The sequence below is a fragment of the Rhineura floridana genome, chromosome 3, assembly GCF_030035675.1.
Source record: "Rhineura floridana isolate rRhiFlo1 chromosome 3, rRhiFlo1.hap2, whole genome shotgun sequence".
In the NCBI taxonomy this organism is placed as follows: domain Eukaryota; kingdom Metazoa; phylum Chordata; class Lepidosauria; order Squamata; family Rhineuridae; genus Rhineura; species Rhineura floridana.
The window spans coordinates 232202090-232225839 of record NC_084482.1 but is presented as its reverse complement, the minus strand read 5'-3'; the positions used below and the strand labels follow the sequence as shown (position 1 = coordinate 232225839).

The following is a 23750-nucleotide window of genomic DNA, read 5'->3' as shown; positions in this document are numbered from 1 at the left end:
GAAAGGTTGCCACACAGGAGGGCCAGGATCTCTTCTCAATCTTGCAGAATGCAGGACACAGAATAATGGGCTCAAGTTTCAGGAAACCAGATTTCGACTAAACATCAGGAAAAGCCTCCTAATGGTTAGAGCAGTACAGCAATGGAACCAATGACCTAGGGAGGTGGTGGGCTCTCCAACACTGGAGGCATTCAAGAGGCAGCTGGACAGCCACCTGTCGGGGATGCTTTAATTTGGATTCCTGCAGTGAGCAGGGGGTTGGACTTGATGACCTCAGAGGCCCCTTCCAACTCTGATTCTAAGTGTCTTTGCAGGGAGCAAGATGGTGGAACCTGGGCAATAGGGAAATGGTTGCTGGGGGTGTGTGTCCTTCCAAGGAATGCTTTGACTTGATCTCTGTAAAGCTTGTGTGCTCTTCCTGTGACGTGCGGCTTCCCGACACCCAAATCGATCCAGCCTGAGCAGGTCAGAAATCAGATGCCAGGGATGTAAAAACCAGTGCTCCTGCCGCCTCCTCCTGGCCAGGAGAGCCAGGCGGCCCCCCAGGCTTCTTTGGGAGGGGAACCAGGTTGGGTCTGGGGCTTGTGGGGGGAGGGGTGGGCAGGGTGCCCTGCCCCAGGAAGGAGCCGCAGACAGAAGAGTCTTTGCCAGAAGCTCTCTTTATTCAGCGTGGTACTTTGTACAACAGAGTCAGCTTAGCAGCAGTGGCGGCGGCAGCGGCGGCAGCAGCAACAGAGGTGCAGATGGGGAGAGATGGGGCAGACTCCCCTTCCCCCTCCCTCCAGGCCCTATGGGGAAGCGGTGCCCTCTACCGCTCTCTTCAACTCTCTTTAAATAAAACCTTTACCAACAAACAGTAAAAAAACCCAACAGCTGAAATAAACCTCTTGTTCAAGGCGATGGCCGGGCCTGGAGGCGCAAGGAAGCGAGGCCGCAGAGCGCATGCGAGGGTCGTGCCCCACATCTTCTCCCCACACACTCCCCGGGATGAAACTCAGTCAACCTTTCTTGAGTGGGGTGGGGGAGCCACTCTTGCCCCCAAACTGCTGGGGGAAGGTGCTCTGCTGAGCCCCCAGAATTGCACTTTGCTCTCTTAGCCATTCACAAAGGACAGAGATGCCCCCCCCATGATGAGCATGGCTGGGAGTCCATTTTGTTTCCAAAAACCCCACACGGGGGGTGGGGGTGGCTAGAACATGCCTCCTCCCTCCCACTCCACCAGGTACTGGACCATGCCGTCGGTCGTGACGCGTCGGGCCAGGACACGCACCGCCTCCCCTCGTGCCAGCCGCCCCATGGGCCCAAAGTAGCTGGTGCTGGCAGGGGGGCAGAGGGCCGAGGGGGCAGTCCCTGGAGGCTGGGGGGGGCGCTTGGTGGTGGCGGCAGCGGCAGGGGCCGGGCGAGGCAGGAAGGCGGTGGTGGGGGTGGCAGGGGGTGCAAGGACAGGTTGTTCCAGGCTCTCTTGCTCCGTGGTGGAGGCAGCTGCTGCGTCACAAGGATCCAGGGAGGGTCTGCTGCTTGTGCTGGAAAAGGAGAGAGGTCTGAGGGGGTCCTTCTTTGCAAGGGTGCCTGCCCTCCCCATGCCTCCTCCAGAAAGAGAGGGGGGCACTTCCTGCCAGCCCTTGCCAAGAAAATTCCACTTTCCCTGCCTCGGGGCTAAGCCCCCTCAACCTTTTTTAAAGAGACAACCCCAGGGGTCACAGGTGGCAGGGAAAGGACTCTCACCCCTCATCCTAGACCGCCTGTGGCCACTTCTTGCCTCTCCCGGTGGTCTGCATGGCAACTCCCAGGAGCCTCTGGCCTCCTCACGCAGCTGCGCACCTGCCTGGGGCGGCTGGGAGGTGCAACCCAAAGGGGCTGGCCAGGGAGCCGGTTGCCAAAAGCATTTCCAGCATTTTTCTTGAAAGGGCTCCCAGTCCCCTTTGGAGCCTTAAAGTCAGCCCCCTCCCTGGGCTGCGAGCTGGAAGGGGCAGCTCAAGAGGAGGCGGCAGTCCCAGGATTGGGGGGGGGGCAGACTTAAAGCAAGGGCCAGGCGTGGAGGGGGGTAAGCAGAGCTATAATACAGAGGCCTGGCAGGGGATGTGGGAGCCACAAGGGCCACCTTCACCTGGCTGAGCCGGCAGGGGCAGGGGGCTGCCCTCTTGCAGGGAGCTTCTGGCGAGAGCCTGAAGGTCGAAGGAGCTGATCCAGCAGAATAGTTTCCCTCAAAGCCTCCAGAGAAAGCTTGCCCGGGTGCATGGGGGGGTCAGGGGGGAGAAGGGGCAGCCGGCCAGCAGCCCCTCCTGCCCCACATGGCGCTAGAAGGGCAACTGCCGGCCCCCAAGATGGGCCACTTCACCATGGGAGAGAGAGCCACCCCACACCCATGTCTGGCCAACGCAGCTCTCTGGGAGCCAGGTCTGCCTCGGGGCATGGAGCCACAGAACTGTTTCTCTACCCTGCCTGCCCGCCCGCTGGCCATCAAAAGCTGGCACGGGCCAGGCTCCTCAGAGCCCACCTCCAGGGCCACAGGGAAACGCGGGGGGGGGAGCATCCGCACCAGGCCCAGCAGAACAGGCTCTTCCCCCTCTGCGCTCTGCCAGCCTCTGAGGAGCAACTACAAGGGCACTGGCTGTCTGGGACTTCTGGGAATTGCAGTCCAGGACATCAGGAGGGCCGCCAGCATGGGGTGGGGGCTTCTCTGTGCCTCTCACATTATGCTGGCTGGGGGGAGGAAGGAGAGGACATTTCCCTCCCTGTTCTGTAAATGTTAGAAGTGGGGGCTCACGGCCACTGGCGGAAGGAACCCTGTCTGGAGGGAGCTTCACCTGTTGGGTTTGGGGTCCTGCTGAGGCTGGGCAGCCCCTCTCCACACACAGCCACCAAGCACCCCCCCATCCCTCTTCCTTGTACTCTCCCCACCTGATAGGAAAAGGCTTTTGTGCTCACAATCAAAGACAGAGATGTGCTTGACGTGGTTATCAAACATCCCCACATGTGACTTTCTTTCTCATCATTCCTGGGGGGGGGGGCTCCACAAGAGCCCCTCTTCTTCCCTCCTCCAGAGGAAGCAGACCTCCTGGCACTCGAGGGGCCGTGGGGCTGAGGCCTTCACCCTCAGACCTGCTGGAGCCAGCTAACCCCACCCCCATGCCGGCCGGCTTCAAGAGGGAAGGGACCCCAAGGAGTTCTCCCTCCCACTCACCAGCCCAGCCAAGACAGCGGCTGAAGCGTCGCTCTCCACACCCAATCCCCCTTCCCCTCACCTCAAGGTCCCTGCAGTGTTGGCCGAGGGATGGAAGGAGGCAAACATCCGGATTGGGGAGCTGCAGGGAGACAGGCAGACCATCAGTGTGGGAGTGGGTGGGAGGGCACCGCCCCTCCCCGGCTGGCCACCTGGGCCCCAGCTACGTCCTCACCTGTCCTGACAGCGGGCGTCAGTGCGGCGGAAGTTGTAGATGCTGGAAGTGCCGCCGTAGCCGCCGTAGCTCTGGTTAGCGCTGCCTGCACTCTGCACCACCTCCTGGGCCAAGAAGGATGACAGAGGAAGCCTCTTATGGGGAGGCTGGGGAACCCCTTGCCCCACACAGCTGGGGGGGGAAGTGATGTGCCGGTTTGGGGTGGGAGCGGGGCCAATCTCCCCCTCCTGGGCACTTGGCTGGGCTGAGCTCAGCAGGGGGCTCCTCCTCGCCACCCCACCCCCGGCAGCTCCAGTTACCTGAGTGGGGGCTCTCTCCAGCCTCTCCCTCTCCTTGGTGTTGTGCTGCTCCACACTCAGGGCTGGTGGCTCCCCCTTGGCCTGGTGCTGCTGCTGCCGCCGCTGCCGCCTGGCCCTCCTGCGCTCCAGCCCCTTCCCACGCCTGCCCTGCCCTGAAAGGAAGCTGTAAGAGACCCTCCTTATCTGCACAGCACGGAGGGGGTGCCAGAGAGAGAGACACACACATAGAGAGAGAGAGAGAGAGAGAGACCGGCCGGGAGGGGCGGTATGGAGGCCTGAAAGGGAGGCGGCCGCCTTGGGTGGCAAAGGCCAGGCCGGGCCAGGCCCTGCTGCTTTCCTCTCCTGGCCCTGTGTGGGCGCAGAGGGAAGGAGGGGTGGCCAGGCGGAGGGAGAAAGGTCCATGCTCACCTGCTGTCCGAGATGAGGGGGGACTTGGGAACCTCCCCAGAACAGCCTACGACCTGTGGCGCAGGAGGTGGGACACGAAGGTGCAGCCCAAAAAGTCCTTTGCGCTTCTTAATTTCCTTCCCGGAGATGAACCTGCGGAGAGGAGGGAAGGAGTTGGGAGAGGGACGACTCTCTCCACGGCAAGCATCCCCAAGCTGGTGCCCGCTGGATCTTTGCCCCAGGCCCTGCGCAGCACACCCGTCCATTAGGAGTCGCAGCCCACAGCCTGCGGAGGGGAGACCGGGGAAGGCTGCTTGCCATGTGCTTGCAGGCGTACTGCCGGGCCCCACCAAGCGAGTGCCAAAGCACCTCCTCTGTGGGATGCTGTTGGCCTGCAGAGACCAAGTAAGGCCTCCTCACCTGTCCTTGTGACTGGTCAGGGCACTCAAGAGCTCGGTGTACCGATCCCCCTTGGGCGTGTCCGAGAGCTGCAGGGCCAATGAGAAGAAGGGAGGGGATCAGCGGCAGGCAAGACCCCCAGTGCTACTACGGCTGCTGCCGCTGCCGCCACCCCATGAACCTTTTCTCTGTCCCCCCCACTCCCTGGGCTTGGCCACCCCATCGGGGCTCATATCTGGGCTCCTCTGCCTCTGGCCTGGAACCTGCCAACAGGTGCCCCAAGGCATTCCCAGCCAGATCCACAGCAATGGCGCACTGCCTCTTCCCAGAGGACTACAGGGGACCCCGCCCCCGCTTATGTACCCAATCACAGCAAAGCAAAGGTAGCCGGCCCCCTGCCCCCCTCTGGCCAGGCGCTGCTTCCCTTCCAGCTCCTGTCCCAGGACGACCAGCTGGGCTGCGCACACTCACACAGGGCCTCTCACCTCACCCAGCAGGAGACTGTCCCAATTCTCACTGGCGAAAGGCAGGATCTCTCGCTCAAAATCAAAGTATTTCTTCTTACAACAGATGCTGAGGTGGTAGAGGATGAGGTGGGCCACATCCACCCTGCAAAAGACACGCAAATGTACATGTGCACGTGCATGCGTGAGGGAGGAGGGAATCTGCCAGCACAATCCTTGCTTCCTGCTCTCCCTTGCAAACAGCCTCTGTTTCTCTGCTTGCTGCTTCCTTCACTCTAGCTGCGGTGCTTGATGTCATCGCACCTTTGCCTAGTTACTCACTGTTCTTTTACTGGCCCTCAAACTGTTAATTTTAATCTGGATTTTTAAAAAAATATGTTATATTACCACAATTGTGGTTTAGTAGCACAAACACAAAACACTCTTGAAATTAAATAGTTAATAGCAAATGATTAATGAAAGGGCCAAATCTGGAATATGGTTGCAAAGTCTGCCTTGCCTAGTTCAGTATTGCCTACTCTGGCAGGCAGTGACTGCTGATTAGAGGCAAAGCACACGCTTGACCCCTGAGCAGTAACAGCCCCGTCCCCTGAGGAGCCTCCACGGAGGGAGAATCTGTCCACAGTGGACAGGCGGCCGCAGCGGCCACTGCTACTGCATCTGGAGTCAGAAAAATTGGCAGATGCCAGGAGAAATTTAGAAATTTGGCAGGAGGGCAGATCTAGGGCCTGCCCCAGACACAGACGGCTGTCAGAGAGAGAAAGAGAGGTAGAAGGCAAGTCAGACGTTAGGAGCTGGGTTTATTAAATGGGCACATCGCTCCTCACTAAAAAGTCCCAAAGTAATTTGCAAGCAAGTAAAAAAATTATGAAACTACAAATGCATATGAAAAGCTCACATAACATGCTATAACGTCGCATAATTGATGCTGCCCAAGTGAAACATCTTTGCCTCCTGCTGAATGAGGGCAAGATTGGCCTCCCTGGGAAGAGGATTCCATAAAGTGGGGGCGCAAGGCCTGTCCGTTGGAGGGACAGAAAAGGGATCTGCCCCAGAAGATCTTAATTAACGAGTGAGCAGAGCTCCAACAGGGAACTGGGAGCCACGTCCTGTGCCCTCCATAAGGTGCTGGTCACCCGGCACACAGCAGAGCAACAGCCTCTACTCACCATCTCAGGGGGAGGCGGCGGACGCTCTCAGGCCCCCCTGTGCACACGCAGCATTCAAACACGTAGAACCTGCCACGGGAAGGCAAGAGGTTAGCTGCAAGGCCCCACTTGCACCCAGCCACAGGGCCCCCCTCCCTCCCGGCCCCCCTCGCTCACCTGTCCCCGTAGAGCAGGGGCTTGCTCAGACACTGGGTGCAGGCCTCGTGGAACCACTGGGCGCAGTGGCGGCACTGGAGCATCTTCAGGTTCCACCTGTGTGGCCGGCCGGCCAGCAAGGAGGAGCAGAGGCAGAGTGAGCGCCTGCCCCCCCAGCCTCCCCCCCACTCCCCAGGGGCTGCCCCCTGCGGGGGAGGAGTCCAAGCCACCCGAAGGAAGCGCTGGCAGCCGGAAGCACTTCAGCCTGAAAGGCTCCCTCCCGCAGCCCCCGGCCACCTTGCAGCCCGCCCTGTCCGCAGGCCCAGCTTGCCCCCTCCCACGTGGCTGGATCCCCCCCCCCGCTCCCACAGCAGACTCACTCGCCAGGGCCCCCGCAGTAGCAGTAGCATTGCTGCCTGTTGGTGAGGTGCTCAGCGTCCCACTCCAGCACCTGCAGCTGGTAGGGCAGCACGAGCTTCATGCCCATCATGGCTTTGGCGTAGGGACCCTTCTTCAGGGCACCACCTCGCTGGGCGGGGGGGGAGAGAGGGAGAGAGGGAGTCGGCCGGGCTGCAAGAACGGCAGGGGAAAGGTGGGGCGGCAGGAGGGGTGCCCGCATCCCCACAATGCAGTGTAGTGCTGCAACCCATCTGCTGATTTGGATTCCTGCATTGAGCAGGGGGTTGGACTTGATGGCCTTGTAGGCCCCTTCCAACTCTACTATTCTATGATTCTATGAACCCCAGGCAGGCTCTCACCAGGCTGATGGCAAGACGCAAACAGGGAGGCCTTGCAGGGGGGGCAGCCAGAAAAACCCATCCTGCTGACAGTCCCTGCAGGGGGTTCAAGTGACACTCAAAGAGACCCCCGACCTCCCCGCACCCGCACCTGGCAAAGAAACAGAAGAGAGGAGGGAGGGAGTACCAGGGAGAGGAGAGAGCAAAGGGCTCAGAGCCCAGTGACTGGGAAGTGGGGCAGGGCCAGGCCTGATCTGGACCAACTCACCTTGGTGGCCACCGCAAAGACACACTGCCTGCACATCCAGGCCCCCTCGCTCAGCACTCTGGGGAGGTGGCATTCCTGGTGGTAGGCTAGGGGGTCGAGAAAGGACGAAAGCAGCAGAGTCAATCGGGAGGTAGGAGGAGAGGTGCCCAGGGGGAAGGGGGAGCTCCCCGGAGGAGGGGTGCCCAACTCACCATGGCTGCACTTCTCACACCTCACCAGCCGGTTCTCTGGGCTCACAGCCTCCAAGCGGCAGACGCAGCAGGAGTGCTTCTCCCCAGGTACAGCCGCTGTACGGGGAGAGAGAGAGAGGTGAACGGAGCCACCACCGCTGGGCCTCCTTCATGCCCCCCCCATCCACCAATCACACTGGCACTTCAGGAACTCGTTCACTGTTACTCCAGCGCAACTGCAACACACACACGCGCTCCCTGTGAGCCAAAACGTTGAGGGGAATGGGATGGGGGAACAGCGGAGGCCATGAGGCCTGCAGAAACACAGAGAAGCCAGGACTGGGTTTGGGGGGGCTCACAGAGAAGAACTGGGGGGTGGTTGCCTTCTGACTGGGGAACCTTGCAGTGTGGGGGGAATTCAGGATCGGATGAAGCTGAGCTGCTGGGGGGGGAGGGGGCTGGACACTCACCTGGGTTGATGTCTTTCCAGAGCACCAGGAACTGGGAGTCATCCTCAAACTGCACCAGGCACACCTGCCGAAGGGGGTCCACCTGCCGTGGGGGAGGAAGGGGGGATGAGGAGAGAGCGGCTGGCTGCCCTCAGACAGGGGGGCCAGAGGCAAGGCGGAGGCGGCAGCAGCGGTGGGGGGGTGCACTGACCTTCTTGATGGTGCCGAGGTAGAGAAGCCCATCTGTCCAGCGCGCCAGGACATCCTGACCCTCCCAGAATCGGGGCCAGCCAGGGGGGCTGGCGCTGGGGCCCGCTGGGGAGCAGGGGGAGGTCCCAGCTGCTGCTGGGCGCTTCCAGGGGCCTGAGGTCAGGCGGGCACTGGTCCGCGTCACCCGGGCAGAGGGGGTGGTGGCGGGGGAGGAGTCACTCGCCATCACATTGCGCCCCACCTGGGGAGGCGGAGAGAGAGAGGAGCATCAGGCAGCTGGCCAGCTCCAGGAGGGTGGAGGGGCAGGTGGCCCCCTCCTTGTAGGAGCCTTCTCCCTGCAACTCCATGGCCCTCCACCCCAGCACCCCCACACCTGTGGCAACTCTCATCCACTGCTGTCCCCCAGTCCCCTCTCCCCGCCTGAGCATCTCAGGTTCCAACTGTGTCATCCCCCAGACCCCCCCACCCCATCAGAGGGGGCCACTCCCCACAGAGGATGCATTCTCAGATGAGAGGCCTTGTGTCTGTGTGTGGGGGGGCTGTGGCTCAGTAGAGGGGGAGGGGAGTTGTCAGAAGACAGTGGGGAAGGGGAGAAAGCCCCCCATTGCAGGAAATGGATTGGTGGGGTCTCTCCCCCCTCTTCCCTCCCTTTAGGGCAACGAGGCGCGAGGCCCCTGCGCCCGGCCGCCCTCTCCCCCCTTACCCGCTGTTGCTGAGCTCCCCGCCTGGGCAGGGGCAGGGGGCTCAGGGGCGAGAGAGCAGGACCCTCTGCGGCTCCATCCTCAAGCGGAGCCCGAGTGACGCAGCAGCCAGAGTGGGGGGCCGCGAGGGGGGATGCGGAGAGGCAGCCGCCAGCCGCGGGGAGCCCCCCTCATGCCCCCCTGCCGCCAGACCAGCCTCCCGCTCCTGCCGCGCCCGGGGACGGGAGACTCCTGGGCAGGGGGCAGTCGGGCAGGAACTCCCCCTCTCTCCGCCACCCCCAAAGGTCCTGGAGGAGGCCCTGCTCAGCAGCAACTGCACAGGCCACCCCTTGCCCCCCAACACCGGCCCTTCCCCTCTAATCCACCTGCTCAAGTGCATTTGCTGGGTTCAGCCCCCCGCCCCAACTCCAGCGCCCCCTCTGTCCCCCGCCCAGCTGTGCCCTCCAGCAAGCGACCTTCAGCTGCTGAGGCCTCCCCCTCCTCCCTCCCCCCAGAAATAAAGAGGGCCCCCTCATGCTATTGCCCCCCACCCGCTTCCCAAAAGAGACCCCTCCTCCCCGCCCAGGGCTGTTAATTCACACTTTTGCTCCGAGCCCCGCCCCCCCGCTCGGGACCCCGGAAGGAGGGGGAGGGGAGGAAGGGCCGAGGGTCCAAAGGATTAAGACGATGTCGCGAAATATTAACCTTTCTGCCCCACTTCATAACTCCCTCCAATGCCACAGGTGCAGCCCCTCCTCTGACCTCCCCCCGGCGCCCCAATAGCTGCCCCAGCGACCCCTCGCCTTATTCCGGGGGAGCTCCTCCTGTGCTGAAGGAGGGATGGGCAGCAGACGTTCAACAGGTGAAGCTTTAACAGACAGAGACACGCACTCTCCTATGGAAGAGAGTTGCTTGTCCTGTGGAATTGCTGCCTGTTGCTAAGGGAAGGATAGCATAGCTAGATATGCCCCCCCTTGGGGACCCCCCCATATTATTTCTATTTTTTTGAGGGGTGGGGAGTCGACTCGCCCCGCCCCCTCAAAGGCCACGCCTACCCTGCGAGCGAGCGCGACTGAGAAAGAAAATGCCTGCGGTGCTGGCCCCGCCCCCTGCCTAGTTCCTGCGCTCCGCGGCGGCCGTTGCCAGGGTGGGGGGAGCGGCCTCCTTCAGTATGCGCACGCGCACACGTCCCTAGGCCTCTGTCTTCCACACCCCCGGCCTGGCCGGTGGCGAAAGGGGGCGGGGCAGGCACGCGAGGTGGAGCCGGGAAGCGGATTGGTATCCTCTCGAGGCAAGCAAGGTCTCCCATTGGCTGAGCCGTCTTGACGGCTCCGCGCGGGGGCTGACGGGAGGGAAAGATCCCCGTTTGAATCGGTCGACGTTGGAAGTGGGCTGGGCCGAAGGCGCAGCAGCAAAAGCGGGGAGGCCGGCTGGAGGGTGAGTGGTGGCGGCAATGCCGCCCTCTGGGCATGTGCAGAGTTCTCTCCCCCCCCCCCGAGCCCGATCCTTCCCTAGCGGCGGCGGGGCTGGGCTGAGGTGCAGTACGGAGCCACGGGGGACGCCTCTCTCTCCCCTGCCCTGCCCTGCCCAGGGAGGGAGCGCGGCGGGAGGATCAGCAGCTGCCCCCCCGGCGGAGCACAGCCGATGGCGGCCTACCTTACAGGGGCGGCGGTGACCTCGTCCTCTACTTCTGTCTCCGCTGCGTCGCCTCCTCTTCCGTATTGCTGTTAATTTGGGTCTTCAGGGGTGGGAGGGGTGGGGAGGGTTCTCCGCCACCGCCCTCCCATCCCTGCTCTTATTCTCTGCACAGCCGCCCTGTGAGGTTAGTTTTGCGGGGGTGAGCCCACCCGGGACCCACCCCTGGCTCACGTTTGCTGCAGAAGCGCCTGCTCTGACCTTGGCCGAGTAGCCTCCTCCCTCTCCGCAGGCAGGGCGTCCTGTGCGGGCGTGAGCGAGGCTGGCCTTCCTCTCGGAGCCTCCCCGGGGGGGCATCTGGTGGGCCCCCTTTGGCCTCATCCAGCTCCTGCTGCGGGGCTCTTCTTCCGTTCTTATGCTGCTTGCGGGGCAAAAGATTGCTGGGCCTCTGCGTGCGGGAGACTCTGCTAGGCCAAGGGACACAACCCAAGTCCCCCGTCTGTAGGCCGGCCCTTCACTTGGACAGGTGTGGGGCTTCCCTGTCTCTGTGCTCCCTCCTCAAAACCCTCACTTCTCGCTCTTCCTTATTTCCTTTCTAGCCCAGGTGGTTGAAGGCTTCTTGTACTGCTGCTGCTTCGAAAAGGCTCCACCTGCAAAGATGGACTGCCTGCTTCCAGTGAGTCCCTTCCAGGAACCAGGCTGAGGGGAGGGAAACTCAGGTAGGGGGTGGCGGCTACCTTCGAGCAGTGCTGCTCCCTCTGCTGCGCTTGCACAGCCCTGTGGGGCTAGGCCCTTGTGCTTTGGACAGACGGGGGGCTGCTGGTCCCGTCACATAAGTGGAGCCTCAAAGCTCCCATCCTCCGACTTGCCTGAGGGATTCTCTCTCTCTCTCTCTCTCCCACCACCCCTAGTTACCCCTCAAGGAGCAGAAAGTGAACTCTGAGGAAGGAGGGGCCCCCCTGCTGAAAGGCCCCTCCCGGCTCCCTGTGTCTGGCCTGCGTCTGAAACGTCCAGCCACCAACGAGACTGAGCCCCCCAAGGAGAATCGGGTGAGGGTTTCTTTTCAGTGGGGAGACGACAGTGTGGGGTCCTCAAGTTCCTTCCTCCAATCAGTTGATGTTTTGCATAAATTGCAAGAGTGAACTTTTACTAGAATCAAAAGAGTTAGAAGTGACCTTGGAGGTCATCTAGAACAGCCCCAAATGATAATGGCTGCCACCTTTTCTTCCTTTTTCCAGAAACGTGCTCGGGGTCTCCCTGCCCCCACCAAGAGAGGAGGAGTTGTCATGTTGGCGGTTCCCTCCCGGCCAAGGGCTCCTCCTTCGGCCCCCGTGCTCCGAAGTCACCGCCTGCCTGGTAAGCCAAGGACCAGCAGCCCAAGCCCCCAGCTGGGGAGACCCTTTTGGCTAACAATGCTTTCTCTGCAGGCCGCCGGCGCTCATCCTCTCAGGCACGGGCGGCAGCGGGCATGGCAGCAGCTTCCACCACAGGTAGGCAGTGGGTGCGGTGGGCTGGTGGGAAGCAGCTGGGACCAGAGTCAGGCTCCCTCTCTCATTCTGTCTTTGTCTTGCCCTCCCTAGCGGTGTCCCGTCGGGCAGTGCCTGCAGGAGAATCGAAGCCAGGTAAGGCCCTGAGAAGGATGCCTGCCTATGAGGGGCCAGCCTCGAGCCCCCTCCGTGGGGTGGGGGGTCCCCACAGTCTCTCCTCCTGCTCCCTTTTTTCTCTCTCTCTGGTAGCAGCTGATGTGGGGGGTGGTGAGAAGAAGCGCGCCCCCTGGGATCTGAAGGGGCAAGTGAGCGACCTCCGGGCCAAAATGGGCGCCTACAAGGAGAAGGTTCAGGGGCTGGCAGGTGAGAACGAGGCCCTGAAGCAGCAGGAGGCCAGGCTGGAAGCGGAGCTGGGGCAGATGAAGGCCCAGAACAGGCAGTTGGGCAGCGAAGCCAGGTGAGGCAGTGACGGCAGCAGTTGCTGCGGGTGATGGAGGGCACTGTGGGGCTGTTCCTCCTCTGGCCTCAGGATCTTACCTTACTCTCCCTGTTACCTCGTTTATCCCCGCTAAAAATAAGCCTTCCCCTGCAGTGCTCTGACCTACGAGCTCCAGGTCTGCCGAGAGCAGGTCCAAGAGAGCCTCCAGAAAGTGTCGGAGCTCCTGGAGAAAGAGCAGCAGCTCCAGGGAATCCTCCAGAACCAGACCCGGATCACTGAGGAGCTGGAAGCTACCAGCCAAGAGATGAAGGAGGCCAACAGGGACTTTGCTGCCCGCCTGGGTGCCAGAGAGGTAAGCGTGGCACGGCTTGGGCATGGGGCCTCATCTGAGAATGGAAGCCCCGCAGGGCAGGAGCTCCCGGCTCTCCTCACCGAAGGGGAATGTGTAGGGGACGAGCGCTCAGGGCTTCCTCTGCGGCTGGGGGAGCAGACCTGGGAGGACTCCCTGTCTGAGCTCTTGGAAGGGAGAACTTCATCACCCAAAGCAGAGCTGGGAAGGCCCATAAAAATCAGGGGGGAAAACAGGTTTTCCTGTGTTTTCCTGCCAATATTTTGAGAGAAACCCGTTTATTTTTCTCTTGGTCCTTCGCATCTCTGATCTGAAGCTCTGGCCAACTGAACTCATGGCAGGAGCTAGTTCATTTTTAGGAGCTGAGCTAAGGTAAGCTGGGCTCCCTTTTTCCTTTTGCATTACCTTAGTGCTTGCTTGGGGCTTTCAGTCTTGCAGGATCCATGTGAGCCATTGCAAGAGTGAAGGAGAGTGGGCCGAGCGCCTGCTGGTCCCCGAACACCAGAACTCTTGGATCTGTGTCTCACCCACCACCACCCCGGAGAAAAGGAGCTTCTCCCCCCAGGGACCCTCATGTGCCTTCTTTCCCTGTTTTGTTGCAAGCTGTTATGCGCAAAGATTATTATTATTATTATTTGATTTATATCCTGCGCTCCCTCCTGGCAGGAGCCCAGGGTGGCAAAAAAAAGCACTAAAAACATGAAAACATCATAAAAACAAACTTTTAAACACATCAAAACAGAACATCTTTAAAAACATTTCTTAATAAAAGCTTTCAAAACAGCTTCTAAGATTAAAAACATATTAAAAAAGGTTTAAGAACATATTAAAAAGCAATTCCAACACAGACGCAGACTGGGATAAGGTATCAACTTTGCTGCCCGCCTGGATGCCAGAGAGGTAAGCATGGGCACAGCTTGGGCATGGGGCCTCATCTGAGAACAGGAGCCTCACAGGGCACGAGCTCCAGGCTCTCCTCACCGAGGGGAAACGTGTAGGGGATGAGCGCTCAGGGCTTTTTCTGCGGCTGGTCAAAAAATTTTTGACCGCTCCCAAGGGCTTCATATAGATGTTAAAGAGTATGGGGAAAAAGATGGTACCCTGCGGCACCCCACAGCACAGCTGCCAGGGGGCCGAAAGACAGTCACCTAATGTTGTTCTCTGAAAATGACCCTGGAGAAAGGATCGGAACCACTGTAAAACAGTTCCTCCAATACCCACCTCACCAAATCAGCCCAGAAGGATACCATGGTCAATGGTATCAAAAGCCACTGAGGGATCAAGTAAGAGTAACAGGGTCGCGCTGCCCCTGTCCTTCTCCCAATAAAGGTCATCCATCAGGGTGACCAGGGCCGATTCAGTCCCATAACCAGGCCTGAACCCAAACTGGAATGATGGGTCAAGATAATCTGTTTCATTCAAGAGTAGTTGCAGTTGCTGCGCCACAACCCTCTCAATCAACTTCCCTAAGAAGATTCATTCACGGAGGAACCATATGATGAAGAACCAGAAATTTTAGAATGTGAGGTGCAAGCTGCTCTTAAAATACTTGGAAGAAACAAATAACCAGGAATAGATGGCATACCAATAGAGTTGCTACAAGCTACTGAGACTGAATCTGTCCAAATTTTGACAAGAATTTGTCAAGAAATATGGAAAACTAAACAATGGCCCACAGACTGGAAGCGTTCAATATATATCCCACTTCCAAAGAAAGGGGATCCCAGGGAATGCAGTAATTACCGAACTATTGCCTTAATATCCCATGCAAGTAAAGTAATGCTCAAGATTCTACAACAAAGGCTCTTACCATATATGAAGCGAGAAATGCCAGATGTCCAAGCTGGATTTAGAAAGCGAAGAGGCACCAGAGATCATATTGCAAACATACGTTGGATAATGGAACGGAGCAAGGAATTTCAGAAGAAAATCGCCCTGTGCTTTATAGACTACAGCAAAGCCTTTGACTGTGTAGATCATGAAAAACTATGGAATGCTTTAAAAGAAATGGGGGAGCCACAGCATCTGATTGTCCTGATCTGCAACCTATACTCTGGACAAGAGGCTACTGTAAGGACAGAATATGGAGAAACCGATGGGTTCCCCATCGGAAAGGGTGTGTGACAGGGGTGTATTTTATCACCCTATTTGTTTAATCTGTACCCAGAAGATATACGGAAAGCGGGATTGGACCAAGATGAAGGAAGTGTGAAAATTGGATGCTGCTGAAAGTTAAAGAGGAAAGCACAAAAGCAGGACTACAGCTGAACGCCAAGAAGACTAAAGTAATGACAACAGAAGACTTATATAACTTTACGGTTGACAATGAGGACATTGAACTTGTCAAGGATTATCAATACCTCGGCACAGTCATTAACCAAACTGGAGACAATAGTGAAGAAATCAGAAGAAGGCTAGAATTGGGTAGGGCAGCTGTGAGAGAACTAGAAAAGGTCCCCAAATGCAAAGATGTATCACTGAACACCAAAGTCAGGATCATTCAGACCATGGTATTCCCGATCTCTATGTATGGATGTGAAAGTTGGACAGTGAAAAAGGCGGATAACAGAAAAATCAACTCATTTGAAATGTTGTGCTGGAGGAGAGCTTTGCGGATACCATGGACTGCAAAAAAGACAAATAATTGGGTATTAGAACAAATTAAACCAGAGCTGTCACTAGAAGCAAAAATGATGAAACTGAGGTTATCATACTTTGGACACATCATGAGAAGACATGATTCACTAGAAAAGACAATAATGCTGGGAAAAACAGAAGAGAGTAGAAAAAGAGGAAGGCCAAACAAGACATGAATTGATTCCATAAAGGAAGCCACAGACCTGAACTTACAAGATCTGAGCAGGGTGGTTCATGACAGATGCTCGTGGAGGTCGCTGATTCATAGAGTTGCCATAAGTCGTAATCAGTTTGAAGGCACATAACAACAACAACAAGGGGGTATTTGCTACCGGTTGGTAATTGTCGCAGACCAATGGGTCCAGGGTGGGCTTTTTCAGAAGCGGTCGGATCACCGTCTCTTTCTGGGTGGCTGGAACCATTCACTCCCGCAATGATGCGTTGACCACACCCTGGATCCCCTCGGCCAGACCCCCTCGGCAAGCTTAATAAGCCAAGAAGGTCAAGGGTCAGGAGGACACGCTGCTGGCTGCATCATCGCAAGCACCTTGTCTACGTCATCAGGCTGCATCAGCTGAAACCGTTCCCAAGGAGTTGCAGCAGACGTTGCACTGGACACCTCATTGGGGACCCTGTGGAATTCCCTCCCCTTAAATATTAGGCAGGCGCCTTTTGAAGACTTTCCTCTTTCAACATGCTTTTTAAGTTGAGACCTGTTCCAGGCTGCTTCTGTGTTAGAATTGCTTTTAATATGTTTTCTTTAATAATATGTTTTTAACCCTTTTTTTTTTTTTTTAAGGATATTTTTAAAGGTTTTTTTAAAATGTTTTTAACATTATTTTGTTTTAATGTATTTTAAAGTCTTTTTATGATGTGTTTTTAATGTTTCTTTTTGCCACCGTGGGCTCCTGCTGGGAGGAAGGGCGGGATATAAATCAAATAATAAATAAAAATAAATTGGGGACTACAGTGGATGTGGAGGGGGCATCAAGACTGCTGCAGAGGTGAGCAACTTTACCCTCAAAGTGCCTTACAAACAATTCACCGTGGGCCTCCGAAGGGTCTAAAACTCCATTTCCTGGAGTTGATGCCAACAGACCCCTGACAATAAGGAAAAGCTCCACTGGACGACTACTCGAGGATGCAATGGAGGTAGAGAAGTGGGCCTTCTTCACCGGCCTCACCGCCACAGAGTAGGCATGGTTATGATGTTCTACTTGTTCCCGATCAGCCTCACAGCATGTCTTTCACCACTTGCGCTGTAGTTGTTATCCAGCCTGTTTCATTGCCCTTAGCTCACTGGTGTACCAAGGTGCAAAATGGACTCCACAATGGCGGAGAGGGCGCTTGAGGGCAACTGTGTCAAGAGCCTGACACGCCTCGCTTTTCCACAGCATGACAAGGGTTTCAACAGGGTCACCTGCTCTAGCCACTGGAACTCCCCCAGGGCATTCAGGAATCCAGTGGATTCCATTAGTCTCCGGGGGCGGACCATCTTAATCTGTTTGCCACCCCTGCAGGGAAGAATTGGAGCCATAAGTCTGAACTTCACCAGGAAGTGGTCTGACCATGACAATGGGGTTTGACAGATCTGTATCTGTCTGCGCAGTCCAAGGAAAGTGAGCAGCTTTGGGTGGGTTCAGGGCAGCCTGTCCCTAACTGGCTCTGGGGCTCCTCTGTTGTAGGCAGAACTGCACCTGGCAGAGAAGAGCCTAGCCCAGCACAGGCAGGAGAACGAAGTCCTGCAGGCACAAAAGGCGGAGCTGCAGCAGAAGCTGCACGAGTCCGAGATGGAGCGGCGGTACCTGCACAATGCCGTGCAAGAGCTGAAGGTGATCAGGGCTGGCGGGTCGGAGGGAGGGCTGGCGGGTCGGAGGGAGGGCGGGCGGGTCGGAGGGATGGCGGGCGGGTCGGAGGGAGGGCAGCGGCAGTGCCTGTCTCCAGAGGAACTTGAGCTGGTCAGTTTCTGGGGGCTGGGCGCTGACGGATCTTTCCTCCCTCCCAGGGTAACATCCGTGTCTTTTGCCGCGTGCGCCCCTTGCTGGCCTGTGAGAAGGAGGCCCAGAAGGGAATGGGACACCTGTGCTTCCCTCCAGACGACAGCAAGAGCCTTGTCCTCTCCAAGGTGGAGGAGGTTAGCCCAGCGTGATATCCCAGCATGCTTTGCTGCACTTGTGCCTGTGGGGAGGGGGGCGCAGCAGGGTGCCTGTCACAACAACAGTGATAATGATGGCGGTGTCAGGCCCAGGTGTCTTCTGGCCGGAAAGGTGGCTGGTATTTATTTTTTGAGCCATCGGCTTTTGTGCAGGTAGCTTTACTGGCAAGTGTATCAGGTACTCGGAAGGAAGACCGATGAAGGAGGCTCAGTTGCAGGCAATTACTCCCTCCCTGCCTTAGCTGATCGGCTCAGGTGGGGGAGCTGGGGGTGGGGTGGGGTGGCCCCATTCATGCTGGCGTGTGGCCCCAGAGGGTCAGCCAGGGATGAATGTGGCCTCCGTGCTAGAGTTCTTTAAGAACATTGGAAAGCATGTGGGGGGGGGTCTAAAAAGCTTTTCCTGAGGTTCCTCGCCAAAGAGTCTGTGCAGACCAAGCGCTGCCATCCCTGGTTAAGGGAGAGGAGGTCACCTTCTCGGTCAGTAACCACTGACAACACCAGGAAACTGAGAGCAGGAAGGCTGCAGGCTGAGAAATGGAGTTTCCTCCCCGGAAGTCCATGGCAGCAGCAGCGGCAGCAGCAGCACTTCTGTCCCTTCTCCCCACAGTCCCACGTGGGCCGTGAGCGCAAGGAGGACATTGTCTACGAGTTCAACTTTGACAGGGTCTTCCCTCCTGCCAGCTCTCAGGAAGACGTCTTTGAGGAGATTGCCCTCTTGGTCCAGGTGCGGATGCAGGGAAGGGCCCACCTCCGCTGGGGGCAGGGAGGTAGCTCTCAGCTGATGGGCAGCCCACCCCCACCCTAGGTAGTGCGAGGGAGGGAGGAGCGGGATAGCCCTTGGCTTGGCTTGACAACTTCCTTTCCTCCTCCCTCCAGTCTGCCTTGGATGGGTATCACGTCTGCATCTTTGCCTATGGGCAGACCGGGAGTGGCAAGACGTACACTATGGAAGGCCCAGATAGTGTGGACTCTGACACTGCGGGCATGATCCCCCGGGCTGTGCAGAAGATCTTCGAGGCCTCCCGGGAGATGGAGTCCAAGGGCTGGAAGGTGAGGCTTTGTGGGGGGAAGCCTTTCCGGAGCAAGGGTGAGGGAGGAATCCTGTGGAAATGGCAGGGCTTGCTGCAAACATTTATGCGGCTGTGGGACAACCCGAGTCCTAGGTGTTCATCGCAATAGCTAAAGCAAGCCCCGAACACAGACTGAGCTGAGAAATGTCTGGTTTAATCGAGTAATGGTACAATATAAAATTTCTCCAGTGTGTTTTGAGTGAATCAACTGCTCTATAAAGGCAGCCAAATACTGTGCCTGGAAACCCAGAAAGAAGCTGGAGGCAGCCGCCCTCCCTGGCAGGTTGTGTGCAAAGACTTCCGTTTGGGAGCAGATGGCTGTGAGGGGAAGGGGCAGCCAGGAGAAAAGCGGGCAGCCTCTCCTTTCGCTGCTTGCTCAGGAGACAGAGATCCCTGGTGGGGGCAAATGAATGTTCCCCCATTTTTAAAAAAAAGATTGCCTGTACATAAAAACAAAAAAACCCTCAATGTTGGGAGCGGGGGAACAGATCTAAATTTTACTTTTCTGCATGCAGGGAGTCTTTGTCTCTCTTTTTGTGGCTTAGCTGGCAGCTACTTGATTGCCCTGCCACAGTTCCGCAGCAGTTGTCGCGCACGTGCCTGCCAGCTGCCCAGCCAGCCTCTGACCCTGTGAGAATCTCCTGTTCCTTAAACTCTGGCTTGCATTTTTCACACTCTCCTGCAGTACTGAAGCGTATTTGACAGCATCTTAAGGCTGCCTTGGAAAAACGCTGCCAATTTATAACTCCTGGGAACAGTGTGAGCCGCTGGCAATCAGGCCTACATATATTGCTGCCTCTCTGACCACGGCTGGAGTGACCCTTGCCCCAGCTATACGGCTTTGTCTGACAGCCACTTCCTCTCTCGGAGGCGAGATGGAGCAGCCACCTTCCCTCTTGAGACCTGTCTCTATCTCCTCTCGCCCCTCCTAGTACCAATTCACAGCCAACTTCCTGGAGATTTACAATGAGTCACTGCGTGACTTGCTGGTGTTGCGCCCTGAGCGGGCCTCTGAGCTGGAGATCCGGAGGGTGAGCCAGTGCACAGAGGAGCTCCATGTCCCCAACCTCTGCTACGTCCCTGTCACTTCAGAGCAAGAGGTACCGTGTTGGACTGGCGGGCCTGTGGAAATGTCCGGGGGGGGGCTGGCATGTGCAAGATCTAGCTCAATGCAGAGTCCAAAGAGTCTCTTCCCATCTTAGCCCAGCAGCGCTCTGCTCTGTGGGTGAGGCTGACTGAATGGCTCCCTGTACTAAAAGCCTCTGAGGGAAGGAGCAGAGTGGCTGTTCTTGTGTCTTTTCTGGAAGGTTCCTCCAGAATGAATGCACAAGCCTGCCTGCGTCTCTGGGAGGCTAAGGCCAGCTGGTTCTGGCATTGCCCCTGGCCCACCCTTCCCCGCCATCCTACCAACTGGGCACCTCGCATAGGATTGCCTCTTGCAGCCCCCCAGCAAGCTGCTGCCGCACATTGAGTCCCAACAGGAAGGGGCTTCCACAGAGCCAGAGGCTGCTGCTCTGTACCTGGCAAGTAAGCATTGAAGGCCCCTTGAGGCCGCCTCCTGCGTCGGCTGACGCTCTCCTCTCTTCCCCCAGGTGCTGAAGCTGCTACAGAGGGCCAAAGCCCAACGATCAGTGGCCAAGACGACCCTCAATGAGCACTCCTCCCGCAGCCACAGCCTCTTCCAGCTCCACATTGAGGGCCAGAACACCAACCGGGAGCTGCACACCTCCTGTGAGTGGTGGCAGGAGCGTGGGTCTTCAAGGGGGGGCAGGGGCAGGGAGCCAGGTTGAGCTCTCAAGCACCCGTGGGGGGGGGGATAAGGAGACCTGGCTCCTCCTGGTTCCTGCCTGAGCCCAGAGACTGATGCTGCTGCATGTCCAGTCCTCCTTGCAGCCCCTCCTTCCCAAGGCCACATGCTCTGTACCTGGAGCACCAGACCCTGCAGGGAAGGGGGTCCTGCAGCATTCCCCCTCCCAGTTCTCCAAGGCAGGGCAGGAGCTGTCGCTGCTTTGCAAGGAGTCCCTGTGTCCTTACTCCTCTTTCGCACCTGCAGCCGTGCTGAGCTTGGTGGACCTGGCAGGGAGTGAGCGCCTGGACAAGTCCCTGTCCACGGGGGACCGGCTCAGGGAGACGCAGGCCATCAACAGCAGCCTCTCCAACCTGGGCCGGGTCATCATGGCCCTCAGCAACAAGGTAGCCAGGGCAGTGCCTCTTTCCCAGGGAGTTGGGGGGGGGAGCAATGGAGCATCTGTGTCCGCCCAAGCTGTCTGCGACTTCCACCTCTTCAAAAGCCAGGGAGGGGTGCCAGGTTCTCCGCACAGCAGTGTCCTTGGGTGGGGGATACTGCATCTGAAGGACTGGTCTATGGGCATTCTGGATGGCAGAATCATCAAGGTGGAAAGCGCTGCGGACAATTGACAGAAGGGTGGGTTCCCTCAGTGCAGCTTCCCTGAAGCCTTGGTTGTCCAGATATGTCACCCCTTGTCCTCACAGGAGGCCCACGTCCCCTACCGCAACAGCAAGCTGACCTACCTCCTCCAGAACTCGTTAGGCGGCAGTTCCAAGATGTGAGTTGGCAGAGAGGGTGGTAGGGAAGGGGGGATGTTCTTGGCACACACGCCCTGAACACACTCGGTGTGCAACCATGACTGTAAGGGGTGGAAAACGAGAGTGGTGGTGCATATCCTTTGGGAGTCTCCTTGCTTACCCCTTCTCAATGTCTCTTCCTGCACCTTCTCTCAGGCTTATGTTTGTTAACATCTCTCCCTTGGAGGAGAACTTTGCAGAATCCCTCAACTCCCTCCGGTTTGCAAGAAAAGTAAGTGACTCAGGTGTGGAAGGTTCCCCGGGGAAGCCTCCCCATCCTTGGCTTTCCATGTGGCTGCTCAGAGAATCTCCTCTTGCTGAAGCTCCACTGCTGCTAGTGGTAGGCAGATGCCAGGAACTTCCTGGTGTAGGTGGGCAAAGGATGAGGCGCCTTCATGCGGTCCTTTGTCTGTGAGGGTTGAAACACTCACAGCTGACCACCACCACGCCCATGTCCAGGTTGTTTTCTCTTGCCTTGCAGGTCAATGAGTGTGTCATTGGCACAGCGTCCAACCGGAAATGAGGCCCATGGAGTGTTCCGGGGAGACTTTGCTGTTGAGAGCTGCCATAGGTGGCCTGTAGTTCTTTTGATTTTTTTTATCTTGCTCCTTATGTTTTTCTAATCAATGTATGTATTACAATTTCTGAATAAAAAGAGGCGAAACCAACCTGGTGCCAACCTGGGTATCTTCCTTGCTGCCTTGTGTTGCAAGGTCTCTTGCTCCCATGGTGGGCTTTGTGACTTCTGTCCTGGCGGTGTGACAGACCATAGAGCCGAGCGTCACTACAGCACAGAACAGACAATTCTCCACTTCCCTGCCTTGAGAGAAGGGGCAGGGGAGCTTTTTTCCTTCCCATGAGTTTGCCCCAAACTTCCTCATTTTTTCTTGGTTCAGGGGAATTGCTACAGCCCCCTGACCCACTCTGGTTGCCCTTTTGCAATTTGATCACTGCTGCGCTATTGAGGCAGGGAGGCCCAGAACTCTACTCTGTTCAGATGTCACACTATAAGGAAGTTTTATTCTGGAACCCATTCCTAACACTGCCTGGCGTTTGTTGGAGGGAAACAGGAAATCTTTCAGCTTTGTGCTTGGAGCCCCTCCCCTCTGGACCTGTTCCTCAATGGTCTCTTTGAAAAGCAAAAGTAGCATAGGGTGCATCTATCCTGCATGGCGGAGATTTCCCCAAGAGAGCCCTGGGTGCATGGCCCCTTCCTCAACGACTGCTGCTCATGGAGCTGCTCTTATGCTTCGTATTTACTGGCAGAGGGATGGGCAAGCAGAAAGTTTCCCAGCTGCAGCTGAGGGATTCTAAGGAAGTGTCACTTTGTCCACCTTGAGGAGAGTGTGGCCTTTTAAAAGCATCCCTCCACCAGAGGAAAGGTACCCTTCTGTCTTAGGCTGCCTCTGCTCCTCTTACGTCATCAAGGCTTCCCTCTTCCCTATATTGGGGTGGGGATGGGGAAGGCAGTGTCAATAGAGGGGAACCTGTATGAAAGTTCACATGGAGCACAGGCAAGTTAGAGCCTCCCCTGCAGGGCTGTCAGTGGCATAGCTGTTTTCATCCCACCCTTCCCCTTCCAATGAGCTCAGGGCTGTGTTCATGGGGCTCCTTTATCCTCTCAACACAGCTGGGGGGGGGAGACTTGCTCTTTCCTTGGCTTAGTAGGACAGAGAAGGCAGGAGGGAAATGTGCTCTTCTGGATCAGCTGCTCTCCTGGCAGAGTTTGCCATATAAGAAAGCAGTGGAACTCCTCTGGAAAGGGGGTTGGACTCTATGTCCTTACAGGCCCCTTCCAACTCTACTATTCTATGATCTCTGGCACCATAACGACTAATTATGGCAACGGAGTTCACAGCCAACAAAAGCTCAAGACTGTCCACGGCTCTGCAGCCAACTGGCACCATCGGATTCTTTTTCCTACTAAGGCCAGAAGGGCGACATCTGTCGAGCTCCTGCCTGCGACAAAGCCTTCAAAGGCACGGGAAGCGTCGACATATGGAGCCTGGAGAGGGCAGAAATTCAACAGGTGAACATTGCCCGCATCTCCTGTTGAACTTCTGCCCGTAGCGAGCGAGGCCATCCTTGGGTGGCTGCCTTTTCCCTTCTTTTTGACGTGAGTCGGGAGTTTATTTCGCAGCGCCGGAAGGGGAGGGGGCGGAGCTTCTGCGGCCATTTCCTTTTCTTGCGTTATTAATTCCTCCCTCCCACCAACGGCGACGGAAAGGAAGATGAAGCCGCTGCGCCACTGCGCAGGAGGACTCTTCTCGGCCTCCGTCGTTCTTTCGGTGGGTGGCCATTTTGTGGCCAGGGACCAATCTGCGCATGCGCAGAGGGCTCAGTGGCCGGCCGCCCACCCACACACAGAAACAACAATTTGCATAGCCGCACGTTTTTAATTTCAGGGCTTGAAAAAAATCGTGCGGAAGTGGGAGGTGCCCATTGGACAGGAGCTGTGACTAAGCAGCCCCCAAGGGGCCCCCAAGACAGCAAAGAGAGGAATTGCCGCTACAGGAGAGGCAGAGACCCACTTTGTGTCCCAAATGGACATTTAAACATGTTAAAAGTACAAGGCGGTGGCATACTACTCAGAGAGTAGAAAGCTTCTGCCTGCAACTGAGTGCTGC

The 23750-nt window shown here is 57.4% G+C and overlaps 2 protein-coding genes across 8 annotated transcripts; one reads left to right on the top strand and one right to left on the bottom strand.

Moving 5' to 3' along the window:
* Positions 1-630: 630 nt before the first annotated feature.
* Positions 631-10513, bottom strand: PHF1 (PHD finger protein 1). Of its 5 annotated transcripts, none has more exons than XM_061621597.1 (15): positions 10422-10513; positions 8087-8326; positions 7897-7978; positions 7448-7543; positions 7257-7342; positions 6632-6780; positions 6273-6368; positions 6117-6185; positions 4969-5092; positions 4505-4572; positions 4106-4237; positions 3698-3860; positions 3399-3502; positions 3246-3305; positions 631-1523 (listed from the first exon to the last, which is right to left on the bottom strand). In XM_061621597.1, exons 2-15 carry the CDS (start codon positions 8309-8311, stop codon positions 1190-1192), a joined length of 1788 nt encoding a protein of 595 aa, XP_061477581.1. In that variant the 5' UTR covers positions 8312-8326; positions 10422-10513; the 3' UTR covers positions 631-1189. The 5 variants fall into 5 exon arrangements, with proteins under 5 accessions (XP_061477581.1, XP_061477583.1, XP_061477580.1 ...); XM_061621599.1 differs by lacking the exon at positions 10422-10513 and adding an exon at positions 9821-9911; XM_061621596.1 differs by lacking the exon at positions 10422-10513 and adding an exon at positions 9569-9751.
* Positions 9918-21791, top strand: KIFC1 (kinesin family member C1). Of its 3 annotated transcripts, none has more exons than XM_061621594.1 (18): positions 9918-10202; positions 11000-11076; positions 11312-11449; positions 11639-11756; positions 11828-11890; positions 11981-12022; positions 12140-12344; positions 12480-12678; positions 16998-17144; positions 17318-17446; positions 18075-18191; positions 18344-18517; positions 19470-19637; positions 20130-20268; positions 20591-20730; positions 21031-21104; positions 21280-21355; positions 21605-21791. In XM_061621594.1, exons 2-18 carry the CDS (start codon positions 11059-11061, stop codon positions 21644-21646), a joined length of 1989 nt encoding a protein of 662 aa, XP_061477578.1. In that variant the 5' UTR covers positions 9918-10202; positions 11000-11058; the 3' UTR covers positions 21647-21791. The 3 variants fall into 3 exon arrangements, with proteins under 3 accessions (XP_061477578.1, XP_061477576.1, XP_061477577.1); XM_061621592.1 differs by having other exon boundaries at positions 12137-12344; XM_061621593.1 differs by lacking the exon at positions 9918-10202 and adding an exon at positions 10268-10587 and having other exon boundaries at positions 12137-12344.
* The last annotated feature ends 1959 nt before the right edge of the window (positions 21792-23750 follow it).